The sequence below is a fragment of the Fusarium poae genome, assembly GCF_019609905.1.
Source record: "Fusarium poae strain DAOMC 252244 chromosome Unknown contig_1, whole genome shotgun sequence".
NCBI lineage: Eukaryota > Fungi > Ascomycota > Sordariomycetes > Hypocreales > Nectriaceae > Fusarium > Fusarium poae.
Genome location: NW_025408659.1, coordinates 336063 through 360497, shown reverse-complemented (window position 1 = coordinate 360497; position 24435 = coordinate 336063). Strand labels below are relative to the sequence as shown.

General features: G+C 48.4%; 5 protein-coding genes across 5 annotated transcripts; 2 read left to right on the top strand and 3 right to left on the bottom strand.

Moving 5' to 3' along the window:
- Window positions 1–163: 163 nt before the first annotated feature.
- On the bottom strand, window positions 164–1817 carry FPOAC1_012919 (uncharacterized protein; the record flags this gene model as incomplete). The annotated part of the gene is made up of 2 exons (XM_044857262.1): window positions 164–182; window positions 814–1817. The coding sequence occupies 2 exons, from the start codon at window positions 1815–1817 to the stop codon at window positions 164–166; spliced, it is 1023 nt and encodes a 340-aa protein (XP_044701445.1).
- Window positions 1818–3713: 1896 nt separating this feature from the next.
- On the top strand, window positions 3714–5807 carry FPOAC1_012918 (uncharacterized protein; the record flags this gene model as incomplete). The annotated part of the gene is made up of 4 exons (XM_044857261.1): window positions 3714–3867; window positions 4002–4417; window positions 4474–5012; window positions 5165–5807. The coding sequence occupies 4 exons, from the start codon at window positions 3714–3716 to the stop codon at window positions 5805–5807; spliced, it is 1752 nt and encodes a 583-aa protein (XP_044701444.1).
- A 2025-nt stretch (window positions 5808–7832) lies between these two features.
- FPOAC1_012917 (uncharacterized protein) lies at window positions 7833–9077 on the bottom strand (the record flags this gene model as incomplete). Its single annotated transcript, XM_044857260.1, has 2 exons — window positions 7833–8805; window positions 8878–9077. The coding sequence occupies 2 exons, from the start codon at window positions 9075–9077 to the stop codon at window positions 7833–7835; spliced, it is 1173 nt and encodes a 390-aa protein (XP_044701443.1).
- Window positions 9078–12860: 3783 nt separating this feature from the next.
- On the bottom strand, window positions 12861–13676 carry FPOAC1_012916 (uncharacterized protein; the record flags this gene model as incomplete). The annotated part of the gene is made up of 1 exon (XM_044857259.1): window positions 12861–13676. One exon carries the CDS (start codon window positions 13674–13676, stop codon window positions 12861–12863), a length of 816 nt encoding a protein of 271 aa, XP_044701442.1.
- Window positions 13677–19529: 5853 nt separating this feature from the next.
- On the top strand, window positions 19530–19869 carry FPOAC1_012915 (uncharacterized protein; the record flags this gene model as incomplete). Its single annotated transcript, XM_044857258.1, has 2 exons — window positions 19530–19679; window positions 19741–19869. 2 exons carry the CDS (start codon window positions 19530–19532, stop codon window positions 19867–19869), a joined length of 279 nt encoding a protein of 92 aa, XP_044701441.1.
- Between the last annotated feature and the right edge of the window lie 4566 nt (window positions 19870–24435).

Genomic DNA, 24435 nt, shown 5'->3' with positions numbered 1-24435 from the left:
AAGTTATTTCCTTTATTTTTGATTTGTTGTACTATTCGGTTGCTGATGGTCGGTCTCACAACACAAACCGCCAATTGCATCCTGCTTACGTAGTCAAGCACCACCAAGCTTGATAGTCTACTTAATCACAACCCGACAATCTTTACAATCTTTACAATCTTTGTTAACGTCGCCGTGGTAACCTGTTGGAGAGTCAAGCGGGGTCCGACGCGACGCGGAACGGCGCGATGGACGCGGTTGCGGATAGTATCATCGTGACCTCCGAGGACGCCGGTCCTCGGGATTCCAGCACGCGCAAATCAGATCGGCCGCGAAAGCTCACCACGAAGGGGATGGAGAATTTGTCCGGTAACGTTGGGGTAGTGATGCAAGCCCTGATCCGCGAAGTACGCGACGAAACAATGAAACAAATTGCGAAAGCGGCCATAAACTTGACCGCGAAATCCCAAAATGGCTAGTACTGTGACCGCAAAATTCCAAAGAGTACGTTACAAATGGCCCGACCGTTAGGCACAATACGGCACGTAGAATCATCGAAACATGGGGTCAACGCACGGACGGAAGATGTATAATTTACTAGATTACAAGCAGTCCTTAGTACATTAGCCGCTGAAACTCCAGAATCCCCAAATGTTTATCATCAAATTTTACACGCATGATACTTATCCACCAACTTCAAGTATACCCAGCGCATTCTTCCTATACCATGGCCAAAACACACCATCAACCCAGCGGCATATCTTCTGCAACCCCAATACCGTCTTATATACACCTAATACATTCTCTGTGGATCCAAACTGGAAAGGAAGCCACAAGACTGTTCTTTGTCCTTCTCTTGTCGTCGCAGCAAAACTCCATTGGTGTCCCTGAACAATAATGGCTGGTAAGAACGACAGGCCATCCAAGGAGCCACCATTCCGCGACACTAGATCTTCCAAGAACCGCCATTGGGCAGACTGCCACGTTCCTATTTGCAACTCGGCCGAACCCGCTGATGTACTCGTCAGAGCCTTGGTCTCGATACTGAGAGCGATTGGCTGATCTCGCAGTGTATAAAAGTCGGTGTGGTTGATATATCCGCAGGGAAGGATGCTTCGAGCGTTCTCTATCGCCATTGCATCGCTCTTAGGGTCTAGGTAGATGCAAAAGTCAACCATCTTGGCTTGCGATGCTGATGGTAGATATTCTTGCATGATCTTTGCCGTTGTGCAAGGTGCGACTCCCAATAGCTGGCTTTGCTTCCGTGAACCGTAGACAGCTTTGAACAACAAAGGGTAATGCACCATCATGTTCCATCCAGCTTCGTTTTGCTTTCTATCATGACAACTTCTGGCCTCGTCGGTTAAGATGAGGACATCGTCGAGGGAAGGCGTTGGTCCAAATTTGTCGCGATCGGCTGCTGGAGCAAACATGTATGGCCGTATCCTACCCATCTGGGGCTCCGTTTTTGCTCGATTCGTGATGTTTTCTTGCCAATCACTTGAGATTATTCCAAAGGCGCTGTCTTTGAGATCTTGGAGATCCTCAAGTATCTGGCCAAGGTTAGGTGGCAATCGCGAATCACTCATCGTAAAAGAACGTGGTATAATTCCTTTTGGATCAATTTCAAGGGTTGCAAGTTGTTTTGAAGGTGATGATCGTCCTGATGCTTGTGATTGCGTTGATTGCGATGTTGAATCGGGCAGCAAGGCAAAACCCGGAGAGCCTGTTGCCTGTGGGAAACCTTTAACTTGTCGACTTCGTGGAGCTCGGGGTGTTCTGTCAGAATCAGGCTGTCCCTTATGTCTCTTAGACGCTGGTTCGCCATTATCTTCCATGGCTAGTTTCCTTATCTTATTCCGAGAATCAGGAGGGGATGGAGGAAGATACTGATCAGGCTGTTGTTGACCGTCACAAGCCGAAAAAATGGCCAAATTGTCGCTTGCGTCGTTGGGACTTTTTTTTATTCCATGTAGCCAACTGTTGATGTCTGCAAGTTGCATTTTGACGCGCTTGTCGTTGATGGTTAGTACTGGGGAACGCCTTGTTGTTTTTTTGATTGACGTTTTATGTTTTGTCATCGTCCGGTCAACCGAATCAAATGACTAAGCAAGCCGGGCACAGTCTCATACCCTGTACTACCCTGTACAACATCTTGGAGGGGTATTTCTGCACTAGCTAAAACTGGACGAATTTTGCCCGCAAAATTCAATGATTGGCTACATAAAGGCCCCATATATCCGAAAAGGGGTAGATTTTGCCCGCAAAGTTTAGTAATTGGCTGAATCGGTACCCCATGTGTCCACTAGATTCTAATTGGCTGTAATACTCGGGGGTCGACGACGAGGTCAGCAACTTCCAAGACGAATATACCAACAACCAGCTAAGAGAAGTTATGGAAATATAAGTAAGGCAAGTCTTAAACTCTTAATGTGTTGTTTTATATCATGCTACTAAGTTTTACACTATATTCAGTGTCTAGTTTGAGTCAGTCAGCATATGATGGTTGACGTTACCAAACCTGCTGCGGAGGCACTAGTGCATTTGCCACGTCAAGAAGCTTCTCGCTACCTTTGACCCGTCTCGTGAACCCACCCCACCCACAACTCATGAGATGTAAGGCGACATATACAAGAAAACGCTTCTTACGGCCAGGATATGGAGAAGTGGTATCAGTGCCGTCATTACAATTACGTAACAGGTAAAAGCCCATCGTATCAGCCGTAAGTACTGCCTTCTTTTCGTCGTATCCCTGTTGACGTTGACCTCTGAGCTTTCTCGTCTGCGTACCACCTTCACGCGTTGATGCATCCAGTACACATGGTGTGCTTCGCTGTAATGTCATGTGAGCTAACGACAAAGCTAAAACTGACTAGCGGCCAATGTGGACATGAAGCGGTCAGACCGAAGCTAGGCACATTCCGTCAGTGTCCAGGACTGCTAATCTCTTGGGCCGAAATCGACGACCGCCAGTGATGAATTGTCATTTTCTGGACCGCATCACTTCCACGTAGACCAGTCTATCTTTGAACGAACGATGTCCCAGGCGGGAGCCCAGTTCGCTGACAAATGATTTTGTGCCGTTGATTGCCGTGTGTGAGCATGACAATGTCGGTCATCCCTCGTCCTTGCCGCAAAACAGAAAGAGGGGGGAAAAAGCCTCAATCCAGAGCCAAGCCCAACCTCTCCCCACCGCGGTACCAGAGTGTCGGGACGAAAGCAACGTCAGCATTGTGGGGTTGATAAAGGTAAGGCGAAGAGTGTCCTATGAGGCGTGAGTCGCGGCAGAACTGTGGGTCAAATATCGGTTAGAGCCAAGATATCCCTCAAAGCATGGTTGTCGTTGTCGTTGTGGACTCGATTGTATAACCGGCAGGGGTTTCAAATGTTGACGCGATACTGAGCTTTTTTCTTTCTTTTTTCGCTATCTTTTCTCTAGGATTAAATATGAATTAGACCTCTGTACCGGTCCAACATTCGAGACCCCTGCGGGCTGTACGGAAATGATACAGTGAATCTTGACCTTTCTCGTTCCATGGCAGTTGCCAGTTGCAGCCAGCAGCCTTCCGTTTGTCCGTATATTTCTTACCCCTACCTATTACACATTGTGATCCTTTCAGCGCAGGGGTTACATCAGTAGTTGGTGTGGTCGCCATGCATCCTCTGTCCTTCAGTGTCGCGTAACATCCATCACTCCGCTATGGTCCTGTGCAGCTGTATACATAATTCCGGGCATGGACGCCAAGGCAACGGGTGAACCCGCATTTACGATTGGTAGCCCCCTAAGCTGGAGCCTGAAGCAAGTTTCTTTAGGCAGCACTGAACGAGCGATAAAGAAGGTCAACAATCACAACTTCGGAAATCTCAACACCCACAGTTCGAGCTCCGGTATGTCATGTCTCTTCCATCGCCCTTGTACTGTTACCCTTCTTTGCCGGAGGGTAGTGTTCGCTTGCTTCGGCTATTGCCTCATCAAGACGGGCATGCCCCCATACAATGTCAGCTCTTTGACTGCGCCCTAGCGGACTCAGAAAGCACTCGCCCGTACGAGGCTCTGTCCTACGTATGGGCCTCTGAGAACAAGCCTCGGTCTATTTCTATAGACGGCTGCGACTTGCCAGTCGGGGAAAACCTTTACGCGGCGCTATCACATCTTCGAGATCGCTCCATTGAACGAACCATATGGATAGACGCTATTTGCATCAACCAACGATGCCTAAAGGAAAAGGGACAGCAAGTCCAGTCTATGGCGAAGATCTATACCAAAGCAAGCCGTGTGATTGTTTGGCTTGGAGGAGCGACACCCGACAGCGGTCAAGCACTCGAAGAAATACGCATAGCAGCAGAGCAGCGTACGAAGCCCTCACCTACGAAGCCCTCAATTAACGAAAGTGCAATCCTTAAACTGCTTGAGGGGCCATGGTTTCAACGCATCTGGGTAAGGAAACAGGCGTCTACCAACATGGACAGAGATTACTGACAAAGTCGATTCAGGTACTTCAGGAAGTTGCCGCGGCCCGAAATGTACTGATCAAATGTGGTCCCACCGAGATTAGCGGATATGCGTTCTGTTCAGGCCTAAGCAAGTTGAACCTATCCTATGAAACCCGCCCGGACCTGTCGTCTCTGATCCGTTCAGTATCCTATCTCATAAGGGGTGCGGCCTTCCGGCCTAGATGCGCAACTGGTCGGTCAGGCAGGTTTTCCCTGGGCATATGCCCTCTAGGTGAGCTGGTAGATATGTATCACACTCGCAAAGCAACTGACCGCCGCGACAAGGTTTATGCCTTGCTCGGCATGAGCTCTGATGATACTAGCATCGCAGGGTTATCGGCCAACTATGAGATTTCATGGGGACGACTATTCCAGCAACTCATCAACTTCTTCTCTAAACGAGTGTCTGTAGACACTTGGGATGATAAGGAGATAGAGGTAATCAGGGGCAAGGGTTGCGTTCTAGGCGAAGTGTCTTCAGTCGAAATAGACACTGATTGGGAAGACAGACAGCACGTGGGCATTACATGGAAGAATGCGTCTGGCTATAGGGGGCCGGGTTCTCCCTGGACCTTACAGGCCTCAGCGAAATCTGTCCATGTAGGGGATGTTGTCTGCCTTCTACAAGGAGCGTCAAGGCCTACAATCATTAGGTTATGCAACGATTATTGGGTCGTTATAATGATTTCAGTTCCCCTCCGGACGATCTACAAGATGCGAGCAGTGACACCAAGTCGAAGCCTTTACGATTGATAACAACCTTCCCACATGATTTCCTACTTGTCTGGAACTGGAATATGTATCCAGGCGAGTCGCAGGATGGGGAAGACTACGAACACTTCATGGGTACCCTAGTTTCGAAGTGCTCAAATACAGAGCTGGAATATTGTCTGGATAAAGTGACCAGATTATGGAATACTGGAGTGGCACTACAAGACATGGGAAAAGATGAGGCAGGGGAAAATCTCCGAAAAGCAATGGAGATTATTGAGAGACAATTGACAACAATGGGTGCCCTAGACTTCGCTTGCCCAGGTCCCGACCATTCGATAAGAGGAGATATGGACAAGCTAAAAGGAATGGTAGATTTACTTATCAAGGACAAGGGCGGATGGAGACCGCTGGGGTTGGCGGCAGGGAATGGGCGTGAGGCAATGGTCAAGCTGCTGCTCCATACTGCCAAAGTCGACCCAGACGTCAAGGATAAGGATGGACGGACGCCGTTATGGCAGGCGGCAGAGAAGGGGCACGAGACAATCGTCAAGCTGCTGCTCGATATTGGCAAAGTCGAACTAGACGCCAAGGATGCAAACCGTGGTGTTAAGGTGGGGTAGGGGCAGAGTTTATACTCATCATTGTACGCAAAAGGGTAGGTCCCTAATGCCCTAGGTGTTTCTCATTCCTGCACTACTTGCGCACATGTGTGAGGGAACTTTGATGAATAGGAATTTTAATCACAAATCATAATGAAATGAACGACTGTATGAAAATACTGGACTTGGCCAGGTCACGTACTTTACCGGCATCTTATTAGTCTCGGCAGAGCGTGGCGAAATTGGGTCATGAATTTGTTAGACATTACCATCCACCACCCCTCTTTCGCACGGACATGATAACATACAAGATATACTAACAAACCAAACGATATAATGCAGCAAGAACTAATATAGTACAGCCTCTGGTAGACAGACCAGGCTTCAGCCGCTGAAGATGGGACGCTGAACACTTGGAGAATTTGGCCTTCAAGCAGGCCTGTCGCAGGGACAAGCGAGGCTGGGAAATGTGGCGAGGAGTAGGGATTGTGATGTTTGAGGGTTATAGGGCTAGAAGTCGGAAAAGAATGTAACGAGACTTAATGTTGTGGGCCCTATGAGGCGTATCCTCCCGGGCGGAATAAATTCATTCATTCATTCATTCAAAGACACATAGAGCTTGCTTTACACCTCAAGTAGAAAGGGGGCAACGAACAAGAATATAATTCACCTCAGTATCTGACAAGTACCTAGGGTGTGGGGACAGTTGGTCAGTGCTTCAATTCAAATGAATCCAGATATCCAAATAAGTTCGGCTCTCGAAATTTGATTTGATTTGAGTTCATTTCGACTCGATTTTATTTGATTTTATTTATTTGTTGACAAGCCTGAGCCCAACTATATAGCAACGGCATCCCAATCACGGGCAGATCGGACCTTCTTAAGCATACAGTCTCAACAGAGATATATAGGTAGCCAGTGGTTGTGTGGTTGATTGATGGAGTTGGCATGAGGAGACCATTGATGGCGGCACTATTGTGAGATATGTCCCCTGTTGTTAGCCCTCGAGTCAGGGAAGTAGAGGTATTTCGGGGTTTAATGCAATCTCCTCCGCATCTTCGACTGGTCTAATGACATATTGTAAACTCTTAATTCCTTCTCTACCTTGGTCGATGGCTTAGCTTCTTGGGCTGGCGATGCCGAGGAGGACGGTGCAATAAGTATAAAAGGCCAGCTTGAACAGTGCATCGGTTCTGGCGCCTTCTCGCATTCTGAGAGCCGACAAGAATTAGAGCAGTAAGTTGTTCCCTCTGTCTGGGTGCCGCAACCGAGGCATGGACCATACGACCATTCTTGGCCTGATGATATATCGGAGAGTACCGGAAATTTTGGTGATGTTAGGGAGTAAAGGAGCGACGGGAGGGCTGGCACATTCTTGTAATGCAGAGCTCGAAGCGTTGTGGAGCAGAAGTTGCTCTACATAGCCACTTGGCTGACCCCATTAATAACATCGGAGCGCTACGCGGACCATTCCTTGCAAATACAAACCACCAGGCTGACGCAATAATGACATCTGCTATCGCTTAACGGTGGCCAAATGCCTGCAAGCGGCGGACCAGGCACCTAACAGACAAATAGGGAAGACTTGCCGGCACAACATAGTATCCTTTAGGACCATCAAACTTAGTAACCTGCGCCGGAGCCAGGCTAGCGGGGTACGTTCCGGTATTATACTTTGTTCTGTCAGTATGCCGACACACTCCTAAGCGCGGAATGAGTCTAGCTTGAGTTTACTGGTCACAGCCTCACAGGTGAGGGAGAGGATTACCTTGGCATCCTACATGCCTTAGTATCGAGTTCAAGCGAGAACCAATCCATGGAATGGAAATTATTTAGCCTCTGGAGGATGTTGGAAAATCCGGGGACCCCCTTCTTTTCAGGGTTTAGACTGTTAGACTGAAAGTCCTAGATTTAGAGTTCAAAGTCCTAGATGAAATCATCTAGAGATATAAACCCGAGAAGAACTCTCATATCAATAATGAACAACCAAGTTTCATAAATATATATTTTACCCAGCATTACTGCGCACAATACACACCATTCCGATCACTGGGTCCGAGGGCGCTTGGCTAGGCTTTCGCACAATAATTCTTCACCGCCATATCCTATAGACCCGGGTGGTCCTTTTGCCACAGGCCCAGTCTCTGTATAGAAATTGCTTATTGAAATTGTGGGACATGGAGGGCCAGCAGCAAGGCCACTCATTGATGCGGTTTGTGCAACAATGTCTCGTAAGCGGTTACAGTCTTCACGGTAGAAGTCCAGTTGCTGTGTTAGTTCGTCGTTTATGCTTTCCAATGTTCGTATTCCATCCCGAAGCTCTTGTAATTGTTTATCGTTTTCTTCCAGCATGATCTTCCTTTTCCTTCGATACCTTGTTGAAGCCTGGGCATTTTTTTGCCTCTTCTCATCTGCTTTCTTTGATCCATGTGAAACGTCCACGTGAACGGAAATAAACTCGTTACGACTGGGAAGTGTCATGATAGCGTGCTGTCCCTCGACACTAAAAGGGGGGCCTCCCGCTCCATGCCTTTGTAGTGTTTCTGACCATGGCAGAACACTGTCATTCGGGGGGGCGTGACTCGGGAGCGGTAGCTTAGCAGTTGGGATACCAAAAGCTAGGGAAGTCTGCTTGCTATCAGAGACGCGAAACGGGTCGTGGCTAGTATTTGTGGCTCGATCATATTGGGTCGGACTAGCTTCCTGCATTGTGTTGCTTGATATGGGCAAAGAAAACGATTCTATTGGTGGATTACGTCCCGAGCCAGGTGCTCCAAGAGGTGTCATTGACTTAAGAGGTGTTCCTGTACAAGAAGTTGATGCAGCCTGGCCTGGTTGGAGTGATTGAGCTCCTGTGAATGGCCCAAGGAAGGGGCCGGGCGTTTGAATCGACACCGTATGGTCAGAAGGACGAGCCGCTGGATGGACAGGTCCATTGCATCCAGAAGCCAACAGTCGAGTCTCCAGAGGGTTGAGAATGTCACGGATGCCAAATGTCTTTTCGGGGACAGGCTGCATCCTTTCATTACTGTTAGTATACGGGACAATGCTACCATAGTAGCCAGAACCACCGTGACGAAGTTTCCCTTACCAAGTCGAGGTAGGTGAGACTAGATCGCCTCCTAATGGGGACTCCGAAGAGCGGCGTGAGGCATGTCGGAGTTTAGGTCCAGTATGCAATATCGAGGCCAGACTGCCTATATCCACCTGACCCTGAGATCCGGCGCATTGACCATCCTCGAGCATAGATATGGGAGGTAGCTTGTTATCCTGTTTGGCAGTTTGTTTCATTGAGATCGAGTGTTGGGAAGGCCAGAATCTGTCTTGGCAAAACCAGGTCTGCTCTGTGATGATGGCGCCTGCGACCTCAAACTTGTCGATCGAATCACCATATTGAGTATCGCTTTGTTACCGTTTATCTAGATGGGAGTACAATACACGTAATCCCGTTATAAAGTTAAGCTGCCACGCACTCTGGACGTTCCAAGAGAAATGGGACCTTGGTGGCTGGAAAACGAGCAGAGAATATTTCTTTATCAATGTAAGCGAACGCCGCAAAATAGGGTCATGGGGTTCGTGTTGAGGTTGAACATGATGGATGGTATATAGATAGTCCGATCCGTCAGTCATGTATATATAGCTAGGAAGGACATGTCTTGTCTGCAGTTAGATCTTCAACCTTATCATCAATCAATCTCATTACCTCACAACAATAGTTCGAGATTCGTTGCCGTATTATCGATTAATCAATAGAAGCCAGGACGTCAACGCGCTGGTGGCCATCAAATTAAAGTCGCACAAGATCACCAGGAATCTCCCCGAAATCCTGGTCAGATTATTAAGGCTTCATTTGTCTTCCCTGTTGACGTGGGAGGGTGGGGAGCATATCAACCCGGATCCTAGTTCTTCTGCACCCTTTGGCATTTGCAGAAATATCAAGAGAAGAAGCAAGTCATTCCCAAACCGGCGGATGTGATACGGTATACACCCCCCTGGTTAGAACAGGCGTTGGTAGTCCTCACGTAATGTTATGTGAGTGTGTCGATATGTAACAAATCTGTTCGTAGAGGCAACAGCTTTTTCGGGTCATGATACCTTCCGTTCATGGAGAACAAGCCTCGGAACACAACAAGGATTTGTTACTTGAAATAATCTTGCAATCGATGAGTGAGTGGGCCACATGCCCCCAGCAGGTTGGTGCAGCGGCCGGCTCAAGTCTCGCAAAGGTACGCAAGTTGGCGGAGACGAGAAAATCTTGCTGTGTGTCAACAAAAACCGCATCTTTCATTTTCAATGCTTCGATGAATCACTAGTAGTTCATATATATAAGACAAGTGAACCTTGCGAATAAAGCCATCGAGAAACGTTTTAGTTATTGTGGTTGGTGAATTAATAAGACTAACTATTAGTTCTCATAATGAGGCCTTCTGCTGCAGGTGGTCATTGGCTTGGGTACGAAGAGATCAGCCAGCATCAACCCGTGTGCGAGAAAACAACGTGTAAGAAGAAACAACACGTGAGTTGAAGAAGGAACATGCAGCATACCAGTAGAAAGAAACCCTTGTTATTCATGCAATATATATGACGAACATGAGTCCGTGTCATGGCAATCTCTTGCGTTGGTTAGATGTGCTCTCCATGTTGTCTCCTTTCCATTTTCTTGAGTCAACTGGGCATTGATGAAAAGGGAAGCGGCTGCATATTTTCAACCCTTGCAGATAACAAAGCAACATTAGTTCCGTCTTTGATTGGATGCCAAGAGCCAATAGCAGGGAGTCCCGCACCGCGTGTTAAATCCCTCAAAAACCGTTTGTGGTGGTTGCTGCCGCCGCCAATAAATCGAACTGATTGCTGATCACGGCTTTAACAATGTAGGAACCCCGCAGTATCGTCGTATAAACCGACGAGCATGACCGCATCATGCCCATCGATTTCAGTTTGGCGGTCCTGTTACGCCTGGTATCGAAGTTAACTGGTAAGAGAAAGAGGCATGGGCGCGACTCTGGGCAAGGGTCGGAACCACTACTGTTGAACAGTAGGATGGCCGCACGGGGTATCGTGTGACCTATCGGTCAGCTGTCGGCGACCCTAGACCCATTCAGGAAAGCATAATAAGCAGACCCCTCTCCAAGGAAGGCGGGGGGGGGGGGGGGGAAGTTGAACAATACACATACAATTAAGGACATCAAGGCGCACGCGATCCGTTCAACATATACTGACTCACTCACTTGGATGACCCACTCACTTATCAAATACGTTATGGGGAATTGTCCTGCAAAGCAGCATAGCCTGGGTGCTCAAACAGTCACTTCCCCGGCCTTCAGATATTCAATAGTCAATCTATCATCACGAGCAGCTTCAAACTACCGATTTCGCCTTCAACTTACATTTTTGGACGCCTTGTGATGCACGGAATAGCCAATTAGCCATAGTAGTCAGCCGCAACTCGTGGAAATTAAGTTTCTGTTGGAGTCTGTTAGACCAATAGCTGTAAGTTGAAGACATTTTGCCCTAACTGCCCCCTCTGGACATTGAAGGTTTGAGATGGGATTTTCGAAGCTGAAGACTGAAGTCTACCACTTTCGCTAAAATTATGCTCCAAAAGTCTGTAAACACCCCACCCTGTAGCAACTCAACTACCGTACTTCAGCCGCGATAACTTCACTTATACACAATTAATTCAATTAAATTCCAATAATAATAAAAGTCATATCACTTTGAAGCCCTAAATTTTCTCTTCAATATTTTGTATACCATCCCCTCGCGCGAATGCAAGCGTCAAGTCGGCGGGGAAGTGAGTCAATCAGACGATTAATCTGCTCTGATGTAATTGCTGCCCACGCCAACTTGATACATTCGATCAACTTTGCTTTATCGACTTCGTTGTTTTTTAAGAGATTTAAATGAGGAAACATCTTGCGAATGTTCAACTTCAATTGCTTCCAAATGTGTTCAATTGGGTTGAGATCAGGACTGTGAGCAGGCCAGTCAATCCAGGAAATGCCGTTTTCCAACAGCCAGTTCGTTGTAGCTTCCGATGTGTGTATACGAGCGTTATCTTGTTGAAAATGGCGAAAACCGGTCCAAATAGGAAGTAAACCTTCCTCCAAAGCCTGTATATAACTTGTAGGAGTATATCCTTTCCTTCGTGCAGTCTGATCGCGGATCATGACGATGATATCAGACTTGCCGCCTCTCCAGATAGCTCCCCAGACCATGATCGATAATCGTGACTTTCCATGAACTGTCACATTAACTAATTCCTTCATAAACTTCTCGTGAGGCTTCCGGAATATCCAACCTCGTTTATAATTGGGTTGCGATTGAACTGACGATTCGTCGCTGAAAATGTTCTGAAGGTGCCGAAAGTCAGATGAGAGATTCCCGAGCGGCGTCCATCCGCGAACTTCAAAACGACATACCGCCAGCAATTCTTCGATATCTTCCTTCCAAGCTTGACACCAAGAAAGCCGCTGACGAGCGGTTTCTCTAAATAGCGGTATCCGTTGCATAGCCCTCCATTTGCGACCGTAATGGAGGCGGATAACTCGGCGTATTGTTGTTCGTGAGATATTGCCACCTAGATAATTAACCAGCGATTCATATGTGATCCTACGGTCGCGTTTGAGAGTTATTAATACGTACCGAATCTGCTGAACCGCGAGTTTCCTGGGACGCCCAGAACGACATTTTTTGTCCAAGGTTTGGTGAGTTTTCCAGCGTTGAAAGATCTTGAAGGCTGCGGCGGCTGAACATCCGGCCTCCTCCGCGACATCTCGGTATGACCTCCCGCCCTCCACAGCTTGAACGATAAGAGCTCTAGCCACCTCACAAAGTTGCTGGTTACTTTGGCGCCCGGCGCATATAACGGACAAAATTCCTTTCTTTTGCGACATGATTTGTCGAAGTTGTGTATGATTGAAAACGTTGGACCGGTTTGTGTTTATGTGGTGGATAACCTGTTGGCGGGGCAGCGTTTACAGACTTTTGGAGCATAATTTTAGGGTAGTTAGGGGAAAACTAAGGCTTATTGAATTCAGGCTCTCTCTGATTGTCGATATCAAGTCAGTGCTTCTAAACTAGAAGTCTACCGCCATCCGTGCTAAGCACCTTCCCCGTCACGAATTGGTCCTTCATACAATACAAATACGCCTCTGCGACATCTTCCGGCTTTGCAACCTTTCCGACTAGTGTCTGACTTACCATATAGGCAATACCGTCCTTCCCGTACCGATCCCGGACCATATCCGTTTCAACAAGACCTAAGACGACGAGATTTACACGAATGGGCGCAAGGTCAATCGCCAAACCTCGGACAAGACCCTCCATACCAGCTCCCATGCCTGCTATGAGAGCCCAATCACGTCCAAAAGGCTTTGTAGCTCCAGAACCAGCAGTAAGAGTCAACGAGGCCTCCGGGCCAGCTGCGATGTATTTGTCGTCCACCAGGTACTTCGCTAGGATGGCCGCTGCGGTATATCGAACTTGGGCTATCTTAAGGACGTTTTCCGCGCTCGACTCTTTGAGTGGGACGAGCGCAAAGGTATCCCCTGCAGTGAAGACAACATGGTCGATCCGTTGGTCGTTGATCCCAGCCTGGACGGCATAGTCGAGCAGGTCTACTATCTGGGCTTCGCACGTGGCCGGGTCTGACAGGTTGGCCAGTTTCCCAGCGACTCGAGTCGCAGGGATATCTGGGTATAGAGATCGCAGACTGTCCTCAGCTGACAAAAGACGAGACGGCGTAGAACCGGAAATGATCGCAATGCCTCCATATTCAAGCACAGCACGAGCCACAGAAAATCCCACACCGGTGGTACCACCGATAATGAGGACCTTCTTGGACAGAAGTTTTCTGAGAAAAACGTGGTGATTCGGAAGGGAAGCCATCTTTGCCGGCTTTACGTAGTCGGTGCGGCTGTAGTAGCAGAGACAAAAATGTGAGGATAAGCCAAAGGTTTAAAAGGCAGCAGAGTAAAGAAAAATGCCTACTAATTGCACGTGTCTAACTGATGTAGATAACAGGTGTTAAGAGAATTAGAACTTGAAATCTCTCTGTCTATTGCTATAAACGCCTATCTTTTATAGGGGTTCTATGGACGGTAGAGCCGGATCACTTTGAAACGAGCTCCGATTGTGCGGACTTTTGCGGATTTCAGTTGTGGACTTTAAGGGATTTCCCGGTGACCCGCCGGATCCGGTGATCTGCCGGATTATTGCCAACTTACATGGGCGACTTCAATTCAGTATAGCTCAACAAGCACTTTTCAAAATGCGCTAAAACTACCAAGATGATATAATTATTTCCTTAAGACTTATTTCAATTAACTTCCAAGTCATCAAGCCATCGCGGTCGTTTCCTGTTCCGCTGCGATCGCCCCGAGTCCCGATATGCCACCACTACCTCCCGACCGCTCTCGACAACTAAAGAAGGCCTTTTAGGCCGAGTTTTATGGCTGGGTGGCGTCGACGTCTTTGTATTTGGGGTACTTAATGCTTCGTTGGGTGGCTTGAATAATACGGGGGGTTGGGTGATTGTGGGAAGAACGACGATGATTTCGTCCTGAATGCCCCCATTCTCTTCGAGACCATCTGAGCCATTCTGCCGTGCCTGATGCTTCGGTTGTATACTCCGCTGATTCTGCTTCTTCATCTCAATCCGAAGCTGCCCGTTTGCTTCTCTCTCAAGCCACTTTGTTTCTTTTTCCCGCCATTTTCTTTCCTTTTTCTCCTCCCGCTGCCTCTTCCTCTCTACTACCTGTTGCTTTTGCTCCTCTACTCTTTTCTGCCGCAGAGCCTTTTCAGTTCTCTTCTGGAGAACCTCCTCCCCCTTCTGCGCCTCCATTTCAACTTTCTTCTGGTGAGCTTGGGCGATCTTTTGCGGGCTAAACACCTGAGCTGAATTAGGATCCACACGCAGCGCTCATCATATGTCAATCAAATCAACTTTGGCCCCGAAGTTGATTTGATTGACAGCCCTCGAGCTCAAAGTTGATTTGTTTGATTTGATTGATACCCTTTTCAATTCCGTGAGTGGGGACCCCGACCCGAAGTCATCCCCCTTGTGTACACCAACACTCAGCTACCCACCCAACTACCTAACCTTACTCCGCCTTGCCTGACCCAGTTCTTGAGGCATTGAACATGTTCCAATGTATCTGCGCCCATCGAGAGCCTCTGAGAAGTCAACGTCAGCTTCGCTAGGCTGAATTGTCTCTCACAATCGCTCGCCATCGCTGGAATAGCAAAGACATCCAGGGCAAAGCTGCTCAGTGAAGGAAACAAAGCCCTGTGGTCTCTCCACCATTGGATAGCATCCTGCGTATCCTGTGGCTCGAGACGGAGGTACCTTTCGAGCTCGCCGACACTGCCACCCGTCGCAAACGCTTTCTTTGTCTTGCTATTAATCCACTGAGTGTACTGATCATCCTCTTGACCCATCGTCCTTGGCGCTGCGTCGTACTTCGTTGTTTCCTCGCACAGTCCCTGGTTCGCGTCGTACCAACGGGTGAAGTAATCCTTGATTCCAGCCTTGGCATCACGAACCCAAGCGAGTTGCTCCTCAGACACCCAAGTCGCCTCTAACCAGCTGATCCCGAACCTCGGGTGAAGAATGATTGCTGCCGCAAACAAGGGAGATTCTCCGAGCTTGTCATAATACTCATTCAGCTTCTTCCACCCGTTGTTGATTGATGCCCGGATGTAGGCTCGATGGTCCGCTCGTAATGTGCTCTTTTGCGACGTCTCGGACGCCGATCGTTTCTCCGCCGTAGAATAATCAGCCCGAGAATGCAACGGTAAGGCAGATTCTACGAATTTCGGAGGTTGACTCCGCTGTGGTAGCGCGTAAACCTTATCCTCCTCAAAGCGGACAGGGAGACGGCGAACGCGGCTTGGCCGACCGTTGGACTCTCGGAAATTTGCTGACGCCGTTGCAATCCGCTCCGCAGCATCCACTTGAGTTTCTCCCATCGTCTCCTCCGTAACCTCACTACAGAAGGCCTTCCAGTCCTCAAAATGCTCCAACAGATATTCCATTCCTATCAGCACCTCCCACAGGCGTCCATGGCTGTCACCTTTACCCCAGCCTTGCGTCCGCATCGTCTGAAGGTATATGGGTTTGAGAATCTCGTTGACTTCGCCAAGAACCCGCCAGTCTTCGCTGGACAATATGTCCTCCGCCGGGATCCGTCTTGCCCCGTCTTCCTCTTCTTGAGTTGCAAAGATAAATGCTCTGATATCTGTCTGCTTTCGCAAAGCCCTCTCAATCATCATGTAAGTGGAGTTCCACCGCGTTTCGTTGTTCATGACGACCTCGAGCTCGGCCGTGGATTCCTCGCAGAGCCGGTATTCCTCGTGATCCTGCTCCCGGGCAACTCGCTTGAACTGTTCGCTCCGCTGCGGCGATGAACGGATAAACTTGACAATGTTGCGGAGCTTCCCAATGGGTCCCTTCGTGCGCCAATGATCCAGGTCCTGCTCCACAAGGCCGCGCATGCCGTTGATGTCAGACTCCAGCTCGAATGACTCGGCGTCTTTGCCAAAAAGGAAGGCACGCGCGACGAGATTGAGCATGTGCCCATAGCATCGCATCCGACGGGCCTTGATATCAACAGGCCTCATCGATGGATCGAGCCTTGGGTACATATGGTACAGACAAGTATCGTTTGCCGTCATGTTATCGGAGATGGCACAGCCAACACGCCCCTCAATCTCCCATTCGTAGACGATGTCAACCAGAGAACCGGCAAGGTTCTCGCCGCTATGAGCACCAAATTGACGACGTAGAGCCAGCAGACGAGATTGCTGATTCCCCAGTTGATCGATGAAGTGCGCAAATACAGCCATGATCGCAAAGCGATTCGGTGACGTCCAGAGGTCGAAGCTAATGTGCACCGCTGTCAAAGCGTTGCGGAGCTCTGCTTTGATGGTATCCCGCTTCGCTTCAAAGAGTCGATGTATCTCTCTAGTGACAGAACTACCACTCCACGCCATCTGGAGTACTAAATCACTGTCGAAGTGGCTGAAGATCTTCCGAAGAGAGCTGTGCTCGAAGATGGTGAATGGCACGTCGCTATCAATGATGAACCCAACGCTTAGTTCCTGTATAGCTTTTATTTTCGCTTTTGGTATGACGCTCTGTTCAAGCCGGCGCCTTTTGGGTGTTGCACCGGAATAAATATCAATGGCACTTTCATCGCCAGGACTTGGCTCGCTAGACTGGCTGGCTTGGGTGATCCGGTGAGCTCTGTACAGGTCGATTAGCTGCTGGATATATTGTCTGCAAGATTGAACGGGATAAGCACAGACTTTCGCAGATGATCTGCTGCGGAAGATGTGGCTTGCACCGAGAAGAGCTCCGCTGCGCCTCTCATATCACATCGATCGCAGCACCAGACGTGGCCTATCGGTAGATCCTGATAGTTCAGTTCGACAAGGAAGGTTCCATGCGACGACCTAATCCAGCTCTTCCTGCCCTTTGCACCTTTTCGAGCTAACAAATCCTCTTGGACGAAGCGACGGTTCCTCCAGGTAATCTTGGGCAGATCCTCAATAGTCGGGTTGGGAGGTAAAGCTCCAACGGCTGCTTCTTCCAACTGCTTGGCAACCGTTTTAGGCTGAGACAATCGTGAGAAGACGGAAGAAGGAGGTGTAGGGCAAGGTGTCAATGTTGTTGGCGGAAAGCCAGCTGGCGACGGGGAGAGTGGCGAGTTCGACATCCTACTGGTGAAATGGAATAGAAACCACGTGTAGAAGGGATTATTTCGATGGCGCGACATGGTTGGAAAACGCGTTCCACATTGCATACGCGCGGTGGGGTCATGCGTTAGATCACGATAGCAGATACTTGAGTAGACTTCCATCTGCGACTATCTAGTGTAGGGTAGTGGCTCGGGAAGATCTGGATTTTCCCTCGAGATTAGACGATCACATGATGCATATGTAATATGTCAATTATTTCAACTTTAGAAATGTGTGATTTGATTTGATTGAAAGGAAGAATTCGACGATTTGATTGATTTGATTGGGGTGATTGATTGATTGAGTTGACATATGATGAGCGCTGGTTGTCACTGAGCGGTTGCGATGTGTCACGTCTCTTAATAGTGAATAGTGCGGGTAAGGCGTATTCAGGTAAAGAAGTTTTGTTGATAGCTGGTGAGCTAAGTTCTATCTAGTGCTAAGAGAATGTATATATACTTGGAGGTATGCAAGTCGAATGGCGTGCGTTCGACTTCTACAGGGTGGGTAGCTGATGATTGGAGCGAAAAGTGGGGTGCTTACCCCACGTGCATAAGGACCTGTTGGGTCGTAACAGTTGACTTCAACCTCACACAACCTCACGCTTATACCGATAGCGAGCATGAAGATAACCTTAACGAATTCTCTGATCTAGATGAAGTGGCGATGCCCTCATCGCCGCCGTGCCTGCCTGACTACGAGTCACTTCCTGAATCACTTTCCGAGTCACCCCTGCCCTACTCAACGCCGTGCCCGACTCAACACTAAGGCCGATCTGAAGATTCCCTTGGGAGGCTGTTCTACAAGGCACCCGAGCCTGGCCGCCGCTGTAGCTGCCTATGCAGCCCGAAGATAGTCAGTAGTCAATTGATATCACGAGAGACCTCAATTTATCTCTTCTGTGCAATTTCTGACCTTTCCGACAAGATTTAAGCACCGTAATATGAGAATTGTTGAAAATCACACCAAAATCACACCCCCGCAGATGTCACGCGATTTTGTGGCCAACTAAGCTTGCTTAGTTGGCCCTCCCCCCCCCGGCTCGAGCCAACGGGTAACTGGAATTCAATTTCCCTCAATTTAACGTTTTGCTAGTAATCAATGACGTTATTTCATTATTAATATGACGTTCGTCATATGTTTGTATAGCCTTGAGTCAATCTCACCATGTCATATATTACGAAAACAGGCTGGTCCTCTACAGCAGGCTTTCTATCCACATTCCATATTCCATACTCCATACCGTGCCTTATGGAATATGGAATGCAACCCATATGGAAACTAAGAAATGCCGTCATTTACATTTCAACTAAACCGAATCTGGGTTGGAGCTCTATCAGCCAGCCGAATCATCTAACCCCTCTATGTTGTTGTCCTTAATACCTTCCGCTTCAAGTAACACTACCGGATAACCTTGTCTTATCCCGCTTTTGATCCAACTCTTCATGTATTCGCCTCTCAATTGTACAACTACCCAATTGGAACCGGTCCCATGATATTGTGCGTCTTGCCCCGGAGAAGACGCGCTCCAGCTTGGGGGATTGCTGGTACTTCTATCATGGGCCAAAATAGGTGGGATGCTAGGTATCTATGATTTGGCTCATTTTAATTGGTTACACCACTCTGTCGTGACCTGGCCGGTCTTTTAATTTTAGAAGAAACCGCATCTCAATCCGACGTGATTTGCATGCGTGAGGCGTGTTTTGTTATTGCGAGGGCGACGTGTTGTGTGATATCCCTCAGTCGCGTATGTAATTTTGGAGTAAATGTAAGTACCCCAAGTTTGCAAATCAAAGCGCACTTTGCTTCTCAGCGAACCCCCCTACCTGAGGTACGAAGGTCAGGGGGGTTGTGATTGAACCCCCTTAGTATATAAGGACGCCTTTTCTCTGCTTCAAATCAGTTCTCATCATTCTTATCATCAATAACTCTCTCACACTCACACTCTACACTCAAAACCACTTCTCTCTCTATCACTCTCACCCAAAAACATCATTCAAAATGAAGGCCACTTTCTTCTCCCTCTTCGCCCTCGCCGCGTCGGCCATCGCTTCTCCTATTGCCCAGCCCGCTGGTGTCAACCCTACTCCCGAAATCCAGGGGGTTCGCGGCGCTGTTAAGGCCCTCGAGAACATCCTCGCGATCGTTGGCGTTGACCTAGGAATTATTCACAAACGATCCTGACAGAATCGTTCATACAAATGTGATTTAGCAGGTTGTTACGATCCCAGTTCTTACGTCACGTGTACCCCACAAAAACTCATGCAAGGCGTCAGCCGCAAGAAACCCACCTACCCTACGACAACCAATGAGCAACCCCATGTTGGAACGACGGATGTAGGAACGCAGCGTTCCAGGAACGACTCATCCCAAGGACTTGTCGTCCCTCGCACAATCACCACAGTATACACGTTCATTTAGCAGTAGATAGAACTTAGCTCACCAGCTATCAATAACACTTCTTTTAACCCTAACCTCAATAAGCCTAACACGCACTATTGTCACGGGCGGGTCTCGGTAGTACAGGTGAACGGGGAACGCTTCTGGCGGGATCGGTTCTATTGCTACGGATAGGCACTGCAGGCAGGTCAGGCTCTATTGACAAGACGTAGCTCAAGGAGCTACGTTCAGGATCTATGGTTGGTTGGTTGGTTGTATTCCTACTCGGTTTTAGCCGCTTTTTAACAGCAGCCATGCCCGGCTAGTGGGGTTTGGCCGACAGCCGAGACGCGCCCCAAATATTCATCCGTGCCGCCCCACTTCGCCAAACATCAAACGATATTTGGCCAGCTGTCTCCAAACTTCCCACTTTCTCCTCCTCCCTAACCTCTATCTACATCGGCCGACCAGCTGCCGTAGATCGTGGTTTGAGATACTAATGTACATACATATGTGTTTTGTCTCCAGCGAGGGTGGCTATCCGCCTCGTGTGCGGGTCCTTTCTACCTACAGTCAGTGTCAGTGTGAGAAATAGGCGGTTCAGTCCAGTCCAGACACCCTGGACTGGACCGCCTATGTAACAGGAAGCACTGGACTGGACCGCCCAGCAGTCCAAAGGGCTTGGACTGAACCGCCTGCCTTAACTGGACTGGTGCCAAGGTCGGACCAAAATTTGGTATGGCGATCAAGTTTCGGTGTTGTTGTGCCTAGTTATGCTTCAGCAGCCGCCTGCGCAGCCAGCCTGCCGTACGGCCAACTTTTTACTCTGCAATATCTGCTTTATAGATTTCGAAGGTATGTAGGCCGGTCAAATAATCATAGTTTCCACCAAGCTCAACCAATCAGATTGCACTATTTACTCACCTAACAATATGGGCCTTAAATGGGCGGTCCAGGCGGTCCAATGACCCTGGACTGGACCACCTGGTCCAGCAATTTTTCCGGACTGGACTGGACTGAATAGGCGGTCCAGTCCAACAGCCCACTATGGACCGCCTATTTCCCACACTGGTCAGTGTTGCGAATAATATGGCAATAAAGTAGTATATTGCAATACATACCATATAATATGCCTTTTCTGGTATTGTGATAATATGATATGAAGTCTACGATATTGTGACAATATAATATGAGGATGTCCATATTGGCAATATATTATCTATATTGGGCTGTTAATTCTTGGGTGAATTAGCCCCGTGAAAGCTGCAGAACTCGGCCTTACCCTATATAAGAAGCAGGGATAGCTGGCATTTTATTGGCCATCGTTCACTTCCACGCACTTCTTTGTTGACAATTAGACCTAACACGCGATCACGCATGAAAGAAACGCGTGAGGGAGTGCAGACCATGTTGGGTTGGGCCATCTTCGCCTCTGCTCCCCCCATTTCTTTTTTTTTTGTTTTTTTTTGTTTTTTGAAAATCACTCGTCGAACTCAACTTTACAAATCTAACTGCCATGCCTCAACAACGCCTCTCTTTTGCGCAATGGTCACAACGAAGAGGGTCGTCAATTTCTGGCGACCTTCTGGAGTTTTCCAGCCAGCAATCGGATGATCTGGACGTAAGCCAAAAGTCCAAGTACCTGTCATCTGAACCTCGCACCGTCTCCACAACCTCCTCTACCAAGCCCAGAACATCATGGGTCTTCTCTCATATGCCAGACGAGGAGGTAGAGACGAGATACTACAATCAGCGGACCGGAAAGGAAGAGTGGCGCTGTAAACATTGCGACAAAACCTATGCCTCTTCAGGGGGTACTGCAGCTCCTGCAAAACATCTCATGGACCCTCCTCCTGACGGTCACGGCCTGCCAAAAGGAGCCCCGCGAACAGCGAAAGTTACAACTATACGAACTATTATCGAACAAGCTCGTGTTGCGGCAGAAGAAAATCCCCGAAAACGCCGTCGACTCAACGATCAATCCGGAGACTCGATCGAACCTGACCAGCTCGAGGCATTATACGTGAGGTTTATCACGGCCTGCTCTCTCCCATTTCGGCTCGTGGAATGCCCAGAGTTCCGAGCACTCTTGGCCTACATCAATAACGATATCGAGACTTGGCTTCCGGATACGCATGATACCGTCAAGACATGGATTATGCGCCAATATGGATGCCAGAAAGAGAGGGTCAAGCAGCGCATACAGTCGGCAAAGTCAAGAATTCACATCAGCTGCGACCTTTGGACTTCTCCCAATTCTTTGGCCATTTTAGGCGTAGTCGCACACTATGTCACGGAAGACGGTCAGCTGGAACACCATGTTTTGGCGTTGAAAGACATCGACAGTGAGCACGACGGTTCTCATCTCGCTGTGGCCATTTTGAAGGTGGTTGACGAATGGGGCTTTGCTTTCAAGCTTGGATATTTCGTGATGGACAACGCTGGCAATAACGACACCATGATGAGATCCCTTTCGCTTGGTCAGTACAACTCACTATTTCTCCTGACTGGCGGCCCTAACATCCCACAGGCCTCCTACGCCGATATGACATCCAATACGATCCCAAAGTGCACCGACTCCGCTGCCAAGGCCATATCATCAACCTCGCCGCCAAAGCCTTCCTCTTCGTCACCGATAATGAGAAGCTCGAACTCGACGATCCTGGTGTGCATAATGTGACACTAAAACATATTGAAGCGTGGCGGAAAAAGGGGCCTCTTGGCAAGATTCACAACTTCGTCGTTTTCATCCAACGAAGTGTCCAGCGCAGCCAAAAGTTTCTTACTATTAGCCATAACCGTAAGCTCGCACGGGACAATGACACAAGATGGAGTTCGTGGTATAACATGCTGCGAGTGGCCCTGAACCTCAGAGATGCGATTGGCGGCTATTTCAACAAATGGATGGAATTAGATTGCGCTGGAGACGAGCTCTCTTCAGAGGACTGGATCATCTTGGAGAAAATCAAGTCTTTCTTAGAGAAGCTGAAGATGACGACCAAGGCTCTCGAGTCATCGTTTGCAACACTCGATAACGTCCTCTTGGCTATGGATTTCGTTTTGGCACAATTCGGAAGCAGGGAAGGAGGCATATATTGACGATCCGATAATGGCGCCCATGTATAACTCTGGCTGGGCCAAGTTGGACAAGTACTACCGGCTCACTGATGAATCGCCTGCCTACGTTGCCGCTATCGTGCTCCACCCTTCGCATAAATGGCACTACATACAGGAGAACTGGCAAAAGGAGTGGGTTGAGTCGTCAAAGAAGTTGATGGAGACGCTGTGGAATGACTATAAACCCGTGGAATCACCTCTTCCTCTCTGCGAGGTCCCATCGACGACCACGAACGAGTTCTTGAACTGGAGGAACAAGCACGTGCAGCCGTCGCTCGTCACGGATGAATATGAACGATATTGCAACTCTGAACGGGTTTACGGGTTCACAAGCGCCCTTGCATGGTGGCTAGAGGAGACACAGCAGAAAAACTACCCAAACTTGAGTAAAATGGCGGTGGACATACTGTCAATTCCCGCAATGTCTGCGGAGCCGGAGCGGCTCTTCTCCGGGGCCAAGATAACCATTACAGATCGTCGAAATCGGCTTGGTAGTGATGTAGTTGAAGCTCTGGAGTGCCTGAAGTCATGGTTTGGGATACGAGAGCTTCAAGGTGATGTACTTTAGCTGCCGCAGTAGAATAACCCAGATCACGTGCAATATATGGGATGTATTGTCATACTGGCAATATATTGGGTTCTTGGCAATACAATACAATATAGGCCAATGTCATATGGCCTAATACAATATGCACCACTTGGCAATACAATAATATTGCGAGGCTTCCATATTGCCAATATACGTATTGTTTATATTATTCGCAACACTGCACAGAACTTACCCCAAACCCAATTAGCTCTTTAGTTCTAAAGATAAAGCAGGATAATAATTTCCTGATATAGGTAAGCCGTGGCGCAAAATAACTATAAGTAAAAGGCTCTAAATATTTGTCACTTGTAACCCTAACCAGGACCCCTTCGGCGTGTTTCCTAACTCCAATCAGGCTGGCGCATCATTCATTAATAGTGATTGAGTTAGTGCTGAATGATCAATAATGATCACTATCAATCATTTCATTGACGCCATGCCCGAAATAATGATTATTGCATTGGAGAGACGGCAATGAAATGACAATAATGAAATGAAAGACAGGGGACCCCCTGCGTAACGTGCTTGAGTACTGGTACCTGGGGGTGCTAGCAGAATTAGCCAAGGAGAAGGTTCCTATACTTACGAGTAACATTCGTCTTTCATTCAGCCCCTTTTCTTTCGACAACCTTCGCTCTTCACACTTCACTGGAGCTGTTCCCAAAGATGGCTGAACGACTGAGGGCCATGGCCCTTCCCTTGGCACACCTTCCCCAATCTAACAATATCTGAGAGGCGCGGGCGCCCCAAGTCTTGGATTTGGCAGCATGGCTATGATCTTCAAGAGGTCAAAGGCCAGAGTCGCTATAGATGGGTTTGCCA